The sequence below is a fragment of the Physeter macrocephalus genome, chromosome 9 (assembly GCF_002837175.3).
Source record: "Physeter macrocephalus isolate SW-GA chromosome 9, ASM283717v5, whole genome shotgun sequence".
NCBI classification, from domain to species: Eukaryota; Metazoa; Chordata; class Mammalia; order Artiodactyla; family Physeteridae; genus Physeter; species Physeter macrocephalus.
Window position 1 is genome coordinate 26,630,299 of NC_041222.1, and position 13,085 is coordinate 26,643,383.

Consider the following 13,085-nt stretch of genomic DNA (forward strand, 5'->3'; position numbering starts at 1 on the left):
GGCAGGCGGACTCTCAACCACTGCGCCACCAGGGAAGCCCCATCCTTCTGTATTAAGTGGAATAGTACTTGGAGCTAGCCTCGGATCCGCAGACCGTACATCCAATCATTGCTCTACCAGAGGGACCTCGGGCAAGTTCCCACCCCGACTGGGTCTCCAAGAGCCCATTGGTTGTCGGAGAGCGGGTCTCAGAACACCCCTCCAGCTCGGAACCCCGACCTGGCCAGGAGCCTACCGGGCCGCGCTAGTCCGGGGCCGAGCAGCCGAGTGCGGGAGCCCCGCCGTGCAGGCCCGGCCAATCAGCGACCGCGAGGCGGGCGGGGTGGAGGCGCCGCGCTAGCTGAGCGGAGCTCCAGGCAGAGGCGCCACTGCCGTCCCAGAGCGGACCATGCCACGCTCACCCGTGCTCTTCCTGCTGCTCCTTCTGCTGCAGCCGCAGCCGGCACCCGGCCTCGGGCTCCGCGGCGCGGGCGGCCAGATCCCCGAGTGCAATCCGTGCCGGCCGGAGCGCTGTCCCGAGGCCACGCGCTGCCCCGCGCCCAGCATCGCGGCGCGCGACGAGTGCGGCTGCTGCGCGCGCTGCCTGGGCGCCGAGGGCGCGAGCTGCGGGGGGTGGGCCGGCGTGCGTTGCGGCCCCGGGCTGGTGTGCGCGAGCCGCACCGCGGGGGCCGGGCCCGTGGGCACAGGGCTCTGCGTGTGCGCGCAGCGCGGCGCCGTCTGCGGCTCCGACGGCCGCTCGTACCCCAGCGTTTGCGCGCTGCGCCTGCGCGCCCGGCAGGTGCCCCGCGCGCACCCCGGCCACCTGCACAAGGCGCGGGACGGACCCTGCGAATTTGGTGAGTCCGGCTTCTGCCCTGCACTGCTGGGGCAGGTAAAGAAAGAGGGTCCCCGACCCTCTGGGCTGTGGGGTGAAGGATCACCCCGTGCACCGCGACGGACAGCACTGCACGGGCCTCAGTTTTCCCTCGGGTCAGTTTTTCCTTACCTGGCCAGTTACTTAAGGAGGCCAGGGCAGGAATCCACATCCTGTACCCTTCCTTACCAAACCCATGGAGACACCAGTCACCGAGATGGTCGTAATTTTGATGAGCCTGCTGTCCCTTTTGGTACTTAAGTAATTGCTGGTACAGTTATTTCCAGGCCTGGCATGTTTGCCTCCAGGAGACTGGGAGTTTGGGGAGCAGGGTGTTCCTACTGGGTCCAAATCCCTGCGGTCCAGCCTTACCTGGCGGGAGGTAGGTTGTTTGAATGAAGAGGGAGGGCAGATGGAGATGCTGGAGGAGGGGGAGCTAGAGCTCCAGATGGGGACTCAGGAGTCAGGGGATCAGAGCACCAGGACTCAGTGAGTGTAGGGTGGGGCCCTGCTGGGAGTCTTGAGGAAGCTCCCACCCAGGACAGGTAAGACCTTGGGAGACCTAAGCTCTGAAAAGATTATGGTGCCATCAGAGGCAGACCCAGGTTTTATGAGGCTAAGGCTAACATAATTTGGAGGGTCCCACTTTAAGTAAAGTAATAGAAGATGATTAATTGCTTGGGACCTAGAAACGTAAGCTTCATTCACATCACAATAACACCATCTATGGGTGCCATCTTTGCTCACCCTCTATATGTAATTTTAAAAAAATCAAACAGAAATAAACCAAAATATAAGTATAGGGATGCCCAGCAAAGCACCCTGCTGGCCCATTAGGTTTTGGAGAAAAGCCCCTTGTCTAGGCTGCCTGGAGGGGCCAGTGGCAAGTTTAGGTGAGCTTGTGGCAAGAGAGTCCCAAGGAGCCCCAGCTTGGGGTTCTGGCCTGGGACTGGAGACCAAGTCCAGATCTAAATGTTTCAGTCAGTGTAATGACTTCAGCTCCAACAAGGAAGCCTTGGGGGCGGGGGGCGGCCTTTTCCAGCCTTGGGAAATTTCTAGTATTATTTCCCCGCAAGCATCCCAGTTAGATGCCCTCAAGTCCAGGAGACCCAACGGGTTGTTGGAGATGAGGCAAGAAGGCCCCTGTCTCTGGAAACCTGGAAATAATGTGCTGCCCACTGGGGGGTCTGAGGCAGCCCCCAAAGCACAGGGAAGTCACCGCTGGCTGTTCCTGGTTGGGGCTCCCAGTGGAGGAGAGAGCTGGCTGGTGTTTCCCTGGCTACAGCCGTGGGCTGGTTCCTTCCAGGGGCTGTGTCAGCCCCTGTGGAGCCACTGTCGAGGTTCCTCCACTTCAAACCTTTGTTTCTGCCCTGTGGCACTTAAACAGTCCTGTCTCCTTTCTTCTCGTTCCTGTCACCCGCTTTTACAATCTGCTTTCCTCAGCAGTTAATTCACAGGCAGGTCTCTTTGTTTCCAGACAGGTAACACTTTCACTTCACATGCAGGAGACATGAGAAATGCTGACCAGGTCCCCAGACTCTAACCGGTGCTGATGGTCTCAGATGATTCCTCCCTGGGCTGGTATTCTGTTCCTAAGAGACAGCTGCCTTGAAGGCATTTAGACCAAATCTGCTGTTACGCAGAGGAAACTGAGACCCATGGGGCAGGGGACTCGTCCAGGGTGATCTGTAAAGCCTGGCTAGCTTCTGGGTCCCCGGCACCCTATTCAGTACTGTTTCAGGACAGGACTTGATAGTGTTAAGTCAGGCAGGTGGCGGTTGCCATGGTTACCAGAGTGCAGCCAGATGGCAGATGGAAGCCCCATACCCCTAATTCATTGAAAATTACCAAATGACAAGTAAATGTGACAGCCCCTCCACTCTGATCTGTGGGCTCTGAGCCCACCCCAGGCACAGGCCCTGGGAGTAAAGATGTTCACGGGGCCAAAGAGAGGCAATTCAGAAGCTGCTCTTAATGATCCCATTAGTGACAGGCGTCGGGCCTCCCCAGAATTTTGCTCTCCTTCCCTACCAGCGATTGTGTCATCAGCCACTATCCAGACCCCGGCACTGTTTTCCCATCTCGTTGTGTCCTGAAATGTTTGTGTGGCCCCCCTGCCCTTGTGTCCTGGTGAAGCATGAAGGTGTGGACGGGGGATCTTTTCCAGCCAGGGAAGGCGGCACCTCATTCTACGCTGCCCTCAAGCCATCCTTTATCCAGATGACTTGGCAGGAGCACTTTTTAACAATGCCCCTGGGGACCTCGCTTGAAGGGAAACAGACCGAGTCAGAGCAGCAGCTGTTCTGCTTCAATATTGGTAATAAAATCACCCCTCCTCAGTCCTCACCTGTGCCTTCAATAAGCAAGCACCTGACTTTAACGGAATGAGGCCTCCGTAAATATTAGGTTCCCGCAGTGTGGGAAGTGTTCTTACCCATGCCTCTGAGGGGCATTTGGAAACAGTTTTCAGGCTTAAATTCAGACCTTTCCTCCTACTCTCTGAAATGCCCCAAAATGCTAATAATGAGAGTAATCCTTTGATCAACACACATGTATTGAAGACCCACTATGTTCCCACATAAGAAAAATTCTTTGCTGTTGGAAATCGCTTTTGCACTCTATCTTCTTCCTTGATTTTTACAACTACCCTGGCCAGGTTTCAGTCCCATTTGATAGAAGGGCAAACTGAGGCAGGCAGAAGAGAATTCCCTGGAGCCACATGGCTAGTTCCCAGCTGAGGTGGGGCTCCAGCCTGAGTTTTCCTGGCTGTTTTCAGATGGGGCCATGCACCTCTAGCCCTCTGGCAACCTGATTAGGAAGGTGCTGCAAATTGGCTACCCTTGAATCTTCAGGGTTTCTCAGTCTGAATCCACCTTCCTTTTTTCCCCCCAAGGCTTGTTGCTGGTTCCTCTGCTTAGCACCAGGTGATGGCTCCTGAGAGGAACAGGTGTAGCTTCACAGAAGGGGTGGCATCTGAGAGGAGCCTTGAAGGATGGGTAGAAAATTCCTGGGTTGAGAAGGGGGGATGGGGAGGCACAGCATGAACGAATACAAGGAGGTAGGCGATCCTGGGGCGAGTGTGAACAGTGGACCCGTGGGCAGTACTCAGTGGGATGGTTGGCAGAGGAGATGATACCCAGAGTAGTCTGGGGCAGGCTTATTGCAGGCCTTGAGTGCCATGCTGCAGGGTGACGCTTCATTCTGTACTGAGTTATTAGTTCCATTTCTCAACAGTAAGGTGGCATGGCGTTGTTGTTACTCTTACTATCAGTAACAATACTGTAATTGTTATTGTTATCATTACTTTAAAAGGCCAATTTAGGGGAATTCCCTATTGGTCCAGTGGTTAGGACTCCACGCTTCCACTGCAGGGGGCATGGGTTCAATCCCTGGTCGGGGAACTAAGATCCTGCATGCCACGCAGCGTGGCCAAAAAGAAATAAAATAAAATAAAAGGCTGCTTTGTTCCAGGTATGCACCCTGACTGTTTGCTAGCATTGGGAGGAGGTTGGGATCCTGCAGAAAGCAGGTTGAGGTCGTGTTTTGAATGCTGCATTAAATAGGAACGGGGTCCCGTGCCAGTGCCTGTGAGGGCACCGAGCCCCTGAAGCTTCAGTGAGCTCTCGAGATCCAAAATCTTAGAAAATTCGCCTAGGTTGAAATTCCAGCTGCACTTAGAAACCTCAGTCTGTGCAAGGCGTGTGTTACCAGGTAACCAGGAGAGGCAGCGAATACCACTTTGTGAGAGGGACAAAGAAGGGGGGGCCTCGTGCTCAAAAGCCTTTCATGCTGAGGGAGGGGGCTTGAGGCATAGGCTGCGGGGAGCCGGATTAAGCTGTTTCTGGTTCCACATCCTCACGTGACTATTAGCATAAATTATCAGGGCTGTTCAGTGTGTTGATTATTAAAGCCTTTGGTTGTGTGCTTTTTTCATACGAGCAGATGGGTTCCTGGCGGATGACTTTTGATATTCTTTCCTTCCCGAGCGCCATTAACTTTAAAGAAATCTCAGAGGCATTAAGGAAGATCTTTTATTCCAGCCATCAAAGACAGTTGACGGGGTGGGGGGACAGATCCCCACACACTTAGCAATATCGATCCCTTTCATTTATATAGATCCACACGGTTAATAACACAGTCACATTCATTCTCTCCCTTCACCCCAGAAGATGTAGGGCCACAGTAATTATCCTTATTTGCAGATAAGGAGGAAATTGTTAGCAACTTGCCCAATGGTTAGCGACCAGGCCCCCAGGCATTTGAGTTTCCCTTGGTACTATTTTGTCCACCCCCAGTGCCCACCTGGGTGACTATTCTGTTACCTGATGGGTGGGTTTGTGCCATCCTAGCATTTCCAGGGCTGTTGCTGACATAAGCAGAAGGAAACAAGTGTTTCGCAAGAAAGAACTAGGGAGACAAAGCTGGCATATTCACAGACGGGGCCGACCAGACACCATCCTCCCTCCTGAAAGCCACATGACTCTTGCCAAAGGCAGGTAGAAAGGAGAGCCCTGGCTCTTCCAGGAGTGTGGCAGCTCGGGCAGCAGTAAGATGAGAGGCTGTGCCCCAGGCTCGCCAGAGTGAGGGCTATGGGCCACGGCCTCTGGAGCCTTCAGGCAGGGCCCGACCGATAGGCCCACTCACCAGAGGTCAATAGAGGGTCTTGAGCAGGCAAGGCATATTCGAGGAGACTACCCTTTGGGGTAGCACAACCTGCAGAGTCCTCAGGTCCCTCTGTGGAAGCCTTTTACAGTTGGCAAGAGGTCTTGTTACTGTCCTCACAACAGCCTATGTAGAGGGCACAGCAGAGAGAATGGACTCCTGTGCCCATTTTAAAGAAGAAACTGGAGTGTGGCAGAGACAGGATTGAACCTGCCTGTGGTAGTCATATGTGGAGGACCCCAGCGCCACACTCAAATGAGCCCTTGGGGACAGTAAGACTGGGAATGTCCTGCCAGGGTTAAGGACACATTGCCCATTTAATGGTATCTTCACAAGAGCTTTTCCCTGGGGTGATTATGGAGAGTTTCATTTCTGTGCAGACAAGAGTAAACATAGCAGGCCTGAGACTGTTATCCTTAGAAAGCCCTGCTGGCGAGGTTGGCCCTTGGCTTGGTGTCTGAGAATTTGGATGTGGGGAGGCTTCCCACCGTTTCCAGAACTGACAAGAGTAGCTCACTGTACAAACAGCATGGTTTATGCTGCACACCTGCTTTACTTCTGGGTGTCTGGAATTTTGGTACGTAGGAGGCAGAGGCTGGGGGACTGGACCCCAATAAAAACCCTGGGCACTGAATGTCTAGTGAGCTTCCCTAGTAGAGGGCATGCCACACGTGTTGTCCCAAGTCGTTGCTGGGGAATTAGGCACATCCTGTGTGACTCCACTGGGAGAGGCTCCTGAAAGTGTGCTCCTGGTTTCCTGGGTCTTTGCCCCATGAGCCTCTTTTCCCTCTGCTGAGTTGCTTTGTCTCTGTTTGTTGTAATAAATCCCAATTGTGTCGAGTCCTGTGAGTCCTTGTAGCAAATCATTGATCCTGGGACTTACCTTGGGGGGCCCCCCCAACACAATCCCTAAGGAACTCTTTCTTATTCTGGAATGGAGTCCATATGGCTAACAAATGTTTCACTTTAAAAATCCATGTGGAATTAATGGAATCAGCGTGCCTGGGTTTGCATCTTCACTCATCCAGGTGTTTCACCTTTCTGAGCCTTGGATTTCTCATCTGTAAAGTGGGGCTAAAAGCACCTACTTCACAGGGCTGGTGTGAGGATGAAAGGAGTAGCAGACATGGAAGTGTCATTTCAGGAGAAGGCAGGATGGTGTGGGACAGAGCTCAGAGCTAGACCGCTGGGCTCATAGCCTCACCCTGCTGTTTAAGGCTGGGTAACCCTGGCTAGCTCCCCCATCTGGCAGCTGGGGAGATTGCTGGAAGGATCGAATGGCTTAAGTCTGTAAGCAGAAGGGTGGTATTATTACCATTAATACTATCATGATAATGATGACTGATTGTAAAGAGCTATTATGGATAAAAATATTTTAAATTTAAAATCAGATGTTAAAATTAAAAACAGATTAAGCAACATGAGGACATTTTTTTAAGATAACTGAACAATGCTATATCTTGGGTATGGTGGTGGTTACACAGCGTATGCGTTTGTCAAAACTTAGAACTGTATACTAGAAGGAATGAATGTACTGTATGTACATTTAAAAAGAAATCAAAATTTGAATGTCACTTTATCACCAAAAGCAGGGGACTCTTTTGGAAAAGAAGTGCTATTTTCTGCCTTGAAATTAGTGGCAAAGGCAGTATTTCCAAGATGGTCTTTCTTAATTGTAGTTATGGAAAAAGAGGGAAACGCAAAGAGAGAGAAAGATGAAATGTGATTTACTGGCTTATTCATTTAGGCCTGAAAGGGATTGATGAAATCTCATTTAAAATTTATGACTCTACATGAAAGAAAGTAAAACATGTTGATTGAGTGTCCCTTTGGAATCTACTGAGGGCTTTGGAATAAGATGCAGTTCTGATTGTACCCACAGCGAGCCATTTGACGACTGGTTTGGGCTCCAAAGGACGTAATGCTGGTAGGAGGATGTGAATAAATTAGACTTTCTTTGTCGTCCACTGCAGATGGGGCTCCGCCAGAGAGCAGCGGTGCTGTGGTTCTTTGTAGCGGTCGGCAGGTGGCTGGGTCACGTTGGGCAATGTTAGAAGCCTAGAACCTTGGTTCATTCAGGGGACTGGCTACACTCGGGGCTGTGGGTAGCGGTGTGGTGCTTGGAGGGTGTTCAGTTTGTCACAGCTGAAGGAGTGAGCTGATCAGGCTGAGGGGGAAGAAAGCAGCCTGGGGGTAAGGAGGGCAGGGTCTGTATTCAACTCACTGGAAGTCATTTGAGGCACGCAGGGTGCTGTGGGGCTCCTGAGGGCAGCCCTGAGATCAACAGGTGGGAGTTACAGGAGGTGGGTTTTAGCTCCAGGTGAGAACAAGCTTTCCTACCAGCAGAGCCAAGGACGGAAGGACCTGGCTTCATAGGTAGTGAGCTCTCCATCACTGGGGGTATGCAAGTGAAGACTAGATGAGCCCGTCACAGGCAGTCAGGCACATGCTCTTGGGGATTTGGGCCCCTCTAGTTTGAGACTCCATAGCTCTAAGACACTTTCCCAGAGATTTTTTTTGGCACAAGTTTGACAGGGTCTGCTTCCCAGTCTGTCTGGTGGGGCCAGGCCAGTCTCATTTCTGCGCCCCTGCACTCCTTCCCTCCATGCTCTTGCTCCAGCCTTCTGTCTCTCTCCCTTTGTTCTCCTTTTTCATTGCAGCCCCACCTAGGTGGGCGAGGGCCCTTTCCCTCTCCAAGGCTGGCCTGTGGAGGGCTGCAGGGATGTCCATGAGTCCCCAGGTGAAGCCCCAAGCGTCATGAACTCTGCATTTTGATGGCCCAAGAGTGAATGTGTTTGCTCTTTTATTTGTCATGTGTTTCTTCGAGGAGTCATCTGTTTAACAGGCCTACCCTGCCCCCCACTTGCATATTGTGTTAACTCAAACCCTCAGTTTCACACTCATCACCGGGTAAGATCAGCTCAACAGCCCTGTGAAGCAGGGGGTATTATCCCCATCTTACAGACAGAGAACCTGAGCAGAGAGCATACGCCTCACCAAGCCTCCACATTGTGCCTTGCCCAACACCCCACGGGGCCAGCTGCGAGGGTGGGTCTGTGAGACGAGATGAAGCACCTGCACTGCAAGGCAAGCTGGGTTTCAGCAAGTCAAAGGGGGCAGACGCCCTGGTCCTGGACTAGGACACACCCCCAGGCCCTCAGGATGGGGAGCTGGGGGTGCACTCCACGTAGAGGGAAGGCAGGGCAGGGCAGGGCAGGCAGGTACGCTGAGGGCCGGATGGAGGGCCTGAAAGCTGAGGCAGTTGGACTTGATTCTTTTAGTTCCAGTGAGAGCAGAGCAGATGCCAGGCACAGGGAGAAGGGCAGAGTGTGGAGTATCAGCTAACAATGTCTAACTCAAATGCCACATGCTCTCCTGTCCCACCCAGCGAGCCCACACCCGCCCTGTCCTTTCTGTAGCGTGCTGGCAGCCTAGCACCACATTGCCGGATTCCCTGATTTACCTTTCTCCGTGCAGCGAGGCTCGGTGTCCACGCCTGCAGTTTTGCCCTCGGGGATGGGGATGGGGAGGTGTGTGGAGCCTGTGATATGCAAATGCACATCTTGAACCGCAGGGGGTCTCAGCAGGGGGTGAGGGCAGCTGTTCTGCATGGCGTTATTCTTTGAAATGCCCTCCATGCGGAAGGAGAAAAGCCCATCTGGTAGAAGACTCTGCCGTGGGTGAAGTGACACCAGCCCCTCCCGGAGCCTGGCGCACTGTCGTGTAGTTGAGCTGTAAGCAGATGGCAGCTGGGGTCCTGGAAGGGATCCTGGGAGGGAGTGCGATGAGACCACAGACAGACATGCTGGGCGACTTTGAGAAATCGCCTTTCCTCTCTGGATCCCTGTTTTCCTGTGGGTAGAACAAAGGCAATGTAGGAGGAAACAAGTAGGCATCCTTCCAGGTCTAAGAAAACTCTCTGCTATGATTCCTTGCCTGTGAGTGTGTCCTTTCTGTGGGGAGCTCTCATCTGCCCCAACATGCTCTCTGCAGGCAGGGAATCTTAGATGTGGGGGGCTTGATCAGGGTCAAGGCTGTCTTCCCTTGTCTTCTTCTCGCAGCTCCTGTGGTTATCACTCCACCCCGGAGTGTTCACAACGTCACCGGAGCACAGGCGTCCCTGTCCTGTGAGGTGAGAGCTGTGCCTGCCCCAGTTGTCACATGGAGAAAGGTATTTATATCCAAGAACTTCTGTGTGTGTGTGTGTGTGTGTGTGTGTGTGTGTTTGGGGGGGGGTATAAATGTTTTTTAAGGGTGTGTGTGTGTTTATATGTGAATTGGAGGATGAAAAAAAAACTTATGTTCCACTCCTCTGCCTCCAGATTTATGCCTCAAAACTTTTACCCCAAACCTGTCCCCAGAGAAGGGGTGTTGCCATTTGCAGTTCTGCTGTTTATCTAGCCTAGGTCAGCTGGGATGAAGTTAGAGCTTCCTTCACTGGATCTGGGTTTTAGAAAGACTTGGCTGGTGGCAAATGACCCAATCCTATTCCAAAACTAGATCTTTCTGCAGTTCAGTTTTTGAGAGACTGGCATATGTTGTCCCCTTATCTCAACAGCCCTGAGAAAGGCAATGAAATTCTGATAGTGGTGGTGTCTACATCTTCGCTGTCCAGCAGGGGGCACTGTCTGGACATACATTCAGGCTGAGGAAGAAACTGGCATTTAATAGGAAGAAGAGATCCTAGGGTCTCAGCCTTCAAGTCAGCAGAAGGTTGAAGACAACGAGGGTGTCTGTGGGGTGGTCCTTATCCAGAAATGCTTTTTCTAAATCACTCCTGGTTTTCCTGTCCTCTGTAGGTCACACGGTCTCCTGAGGGCACCCAGGTGCTGAAGGACCTGCCCGGGGACCACATCAATATAGCTGTCCAGGTGCAAGGGGGCCCTTCTGACCACGCAGCCACGGCCTGGGTTTTGGTGAGTATCTCATTTGTTTAGGATTATTGGCTATTATTGACTGGCCCTTATAAAGCACCTTTTATATTTCTATAACATGTTACACCTTTCAAATACTCTGATCCATTTCTCCTTGGACCCTACAGTAACTGAGAGGAAAGCAGGGCAGGTAGTATAACCCCTGAGAGCAGAAGTGATCTTCAGAGGTAGGCAGAATTATGGCCCCGGAAAGATGTCTATGTGCTAATCCTTGGAACTGGTGGATATGGTATGTTGTGTGGCAAGAGGGGAATCAGGATGGAATTAAAGTTGTTAATCAGCTGGCTTTAATAAAGTTATCCTGGGTTATCTGGGTGGACCCGATATAATCACAAGAGTCCTTTAAACGTGGAAGAGGGAGGCAGGAGAGAGAGCCATAGAGATGGCAGTGTCAGAAGACATGAACTACTGTTGCTGGCTTTGAAGATGAAAGAGGGGGCCACAGGCCAAGGACTGCAGGCAACCTCTAGAATGCTTCTCTTAGGGCTTCTAGAAAGAAGGCAACCCTGTTGATACCTTGGGTTTAGCCCACTGAGACCCATACGGACTTCTGACCTCAAGAACTGTAGATAATAAATTTGTGTCGTCTTAAGCCATTAAATGTGTGGTCATTTGCAACAGCAGCCATAGGAAGCTAATACACTTGCCTGAGACCACATGGCTGATAAAGAGGGAAGATGGCACATTCGCATCCTCCTCCAGGGCTCTTCTATGCCACGTGCGGCAGTTTGGCTGAGAAGAGGGAACTCCCTGTGTTTGAAAGGGCGATGGAGTGACGAGATGGGGGCCCTCGTGGGGCTAGTTACCCTACCTCTCAGAGCTTCAGCGTCCACAACCATAAAAAGAGGGCCTTGGACTGGACCATGTCCAGTGACCCTAACAGTCTGTGACTTACCTGTGAGTCTCCTGTAATGTGAGGATAACGACGCTCCGCCTTCAGCCACCATGGGATCAAAACGAGATGGGGTGCACAAACCCTCTCCAGTCTGTAGCGACTCACAGTTGAGAGACGCTGTTATGACGAGAGAAAGCAAGAGAGGAGGGAGCTGCCGTGGATCTCCTCTGCAGGGGCGTGAGACGGGCTCTTGGGGGTGTCCTCCTCATTCCACCCCCATCTCGGCCAGCGTGGGCGATTTCTCCACCCAGCTCAGAGACTCAGAATGCAGTTGGGTCCATGGCTTTTTCACATCAAGCGTATTCCCCCCCTTTTATTCCAAGAAGAGGCGGGGGAAGGTTGTCTCTGGTGTTATTTTGTAAAGGCTGCCTCCGTTGGGAGCATTTGTGGGCTATTCTGTGGTCAGTAGAGTTTTGTTCTTTTAGTTTGCAGTATTTTCCTTGGAATCTATACCTATCACCTTCAATAAAAGGACCAGGTAGCTCACAGTAAAAGGCAGAAATGCAGAGGAAACATTAAAATGAGAGCCAGGATAGAGAGGGTACTGAGAAGGAAGTTTAACTCTTTCTCGGCAGCCAAGGCAAGAAGAGAAATAGAGGGTGAGCTCTGTCTTATTTTGAAAAGGAGTAAGTGTTCAGAATCATTAAGAACTAAATAAGTGATTTTGCTGTGCCATATATGACTGTACAAACTTGCCTGTTTAACTTCTAGATCAACCCTCTGAGGAAGGAAGACGAGGGGGTGTACCAGTGCCATTCAGCCAACGCGGTCGGGGAGGCCCAGTCTCACGGCACAGTCACCGTGGTGGATCAGAGCCAGTACAGAGCTGCCCGCTTCCCGGGTCCAGATGACCACATGTGAGGGGGTAATGTGCGTGTTCCAGGTCATCTGCAGTATTTGTACACCTGTGTCACGGGAGATTGAGATGAGTCATAAGATGCATAATAAATAAGAAGAAAAATACATGAATCAAAGAAACCAGAGAAATGCAAACCAAGAGTAGGAACATATTACAATTGGCAGGTAGACTCTGTGGTATGTTCTACACATGTATCACACTGGGCTTCCCACTGGCATGCAAAGTCAAGAGCTGTGAGTGTTATGGGTGTCCGTCAGGTGAAAAAGACCACCTAGTTTTTTCTATTTCTCCAAGTCCGCCCAGTGAGGGTGCTAAGAGAGCAGACGTGGTCACTATGACAGCACCCAGGTGAAAACACGCCCGCAAAGAAGACAGTCTGAGCTTCATGGGTCTATTCCCAGGTTCTTCCTTGTCTGTAGCTCTGCAAGTAGTTAGAGCTTCTAGAAACAGGGAGGAAAATGTAAGGTGTAAAATTGTCAAATAGGAATTCAGTGAGGAGATGGCTCTTAAAGTTGCCCTCCTGATACTTAACTTTTAGTTTTTTATATATGTGTATAGTTACATATATGTATCAAAAAGTCAAGTATTGAGACTTTTTGTCCTGTACACTTGTATGTATACTTCTGTATGTACATATGTGCGTGTATGTATGTTTCATGTTTTAAATATATGTATAATTTATAAGTACATATATTTATATTTTTAAAACAGAAATGTTACCAGGGTATGAATATAGTCTACTATAAATGAGTTTTCAAAGGGGTCACAAAGAGCCATGGAATTTTAATACCATTGCCACGGCCCAGTCCTTGAGTTAGTTCCCTCTACAACATGCAGAATTGGCCGGCTATTGCTTGCATACCTCCAGGGCCACAGAGCTCA

General features: G+C 51.2%; 1 protein-coding gene across 1 annotated transcript; it reads left to right on the top strand.

Annotated features, from left to right (window-relative positions):
- The first annotated feature begins 388 nt into the window (after positions 1-388).
- IGFBPL1 (insulin like growth factor binding protein like 1) lies at positions 389-12,237 on the top strand. Its single transcript, XM_007118566.3, has 4 exons — positions 389-836; positions 9,577-9,686; positions 10,315-10,431; positions 12,056-12,237. The coding sequence occupies exons 1-4, from the start codon at positions 389-391 to the stop codon at positions 12,203-12,205; spliced, it is 825 nt and encodes a 274-aa protein (XP_007118628.1). The 3' UTR covers positions 12,206-12,237.
- Positions 12,238-13,085: the final 848 nt, after the last annotated feature.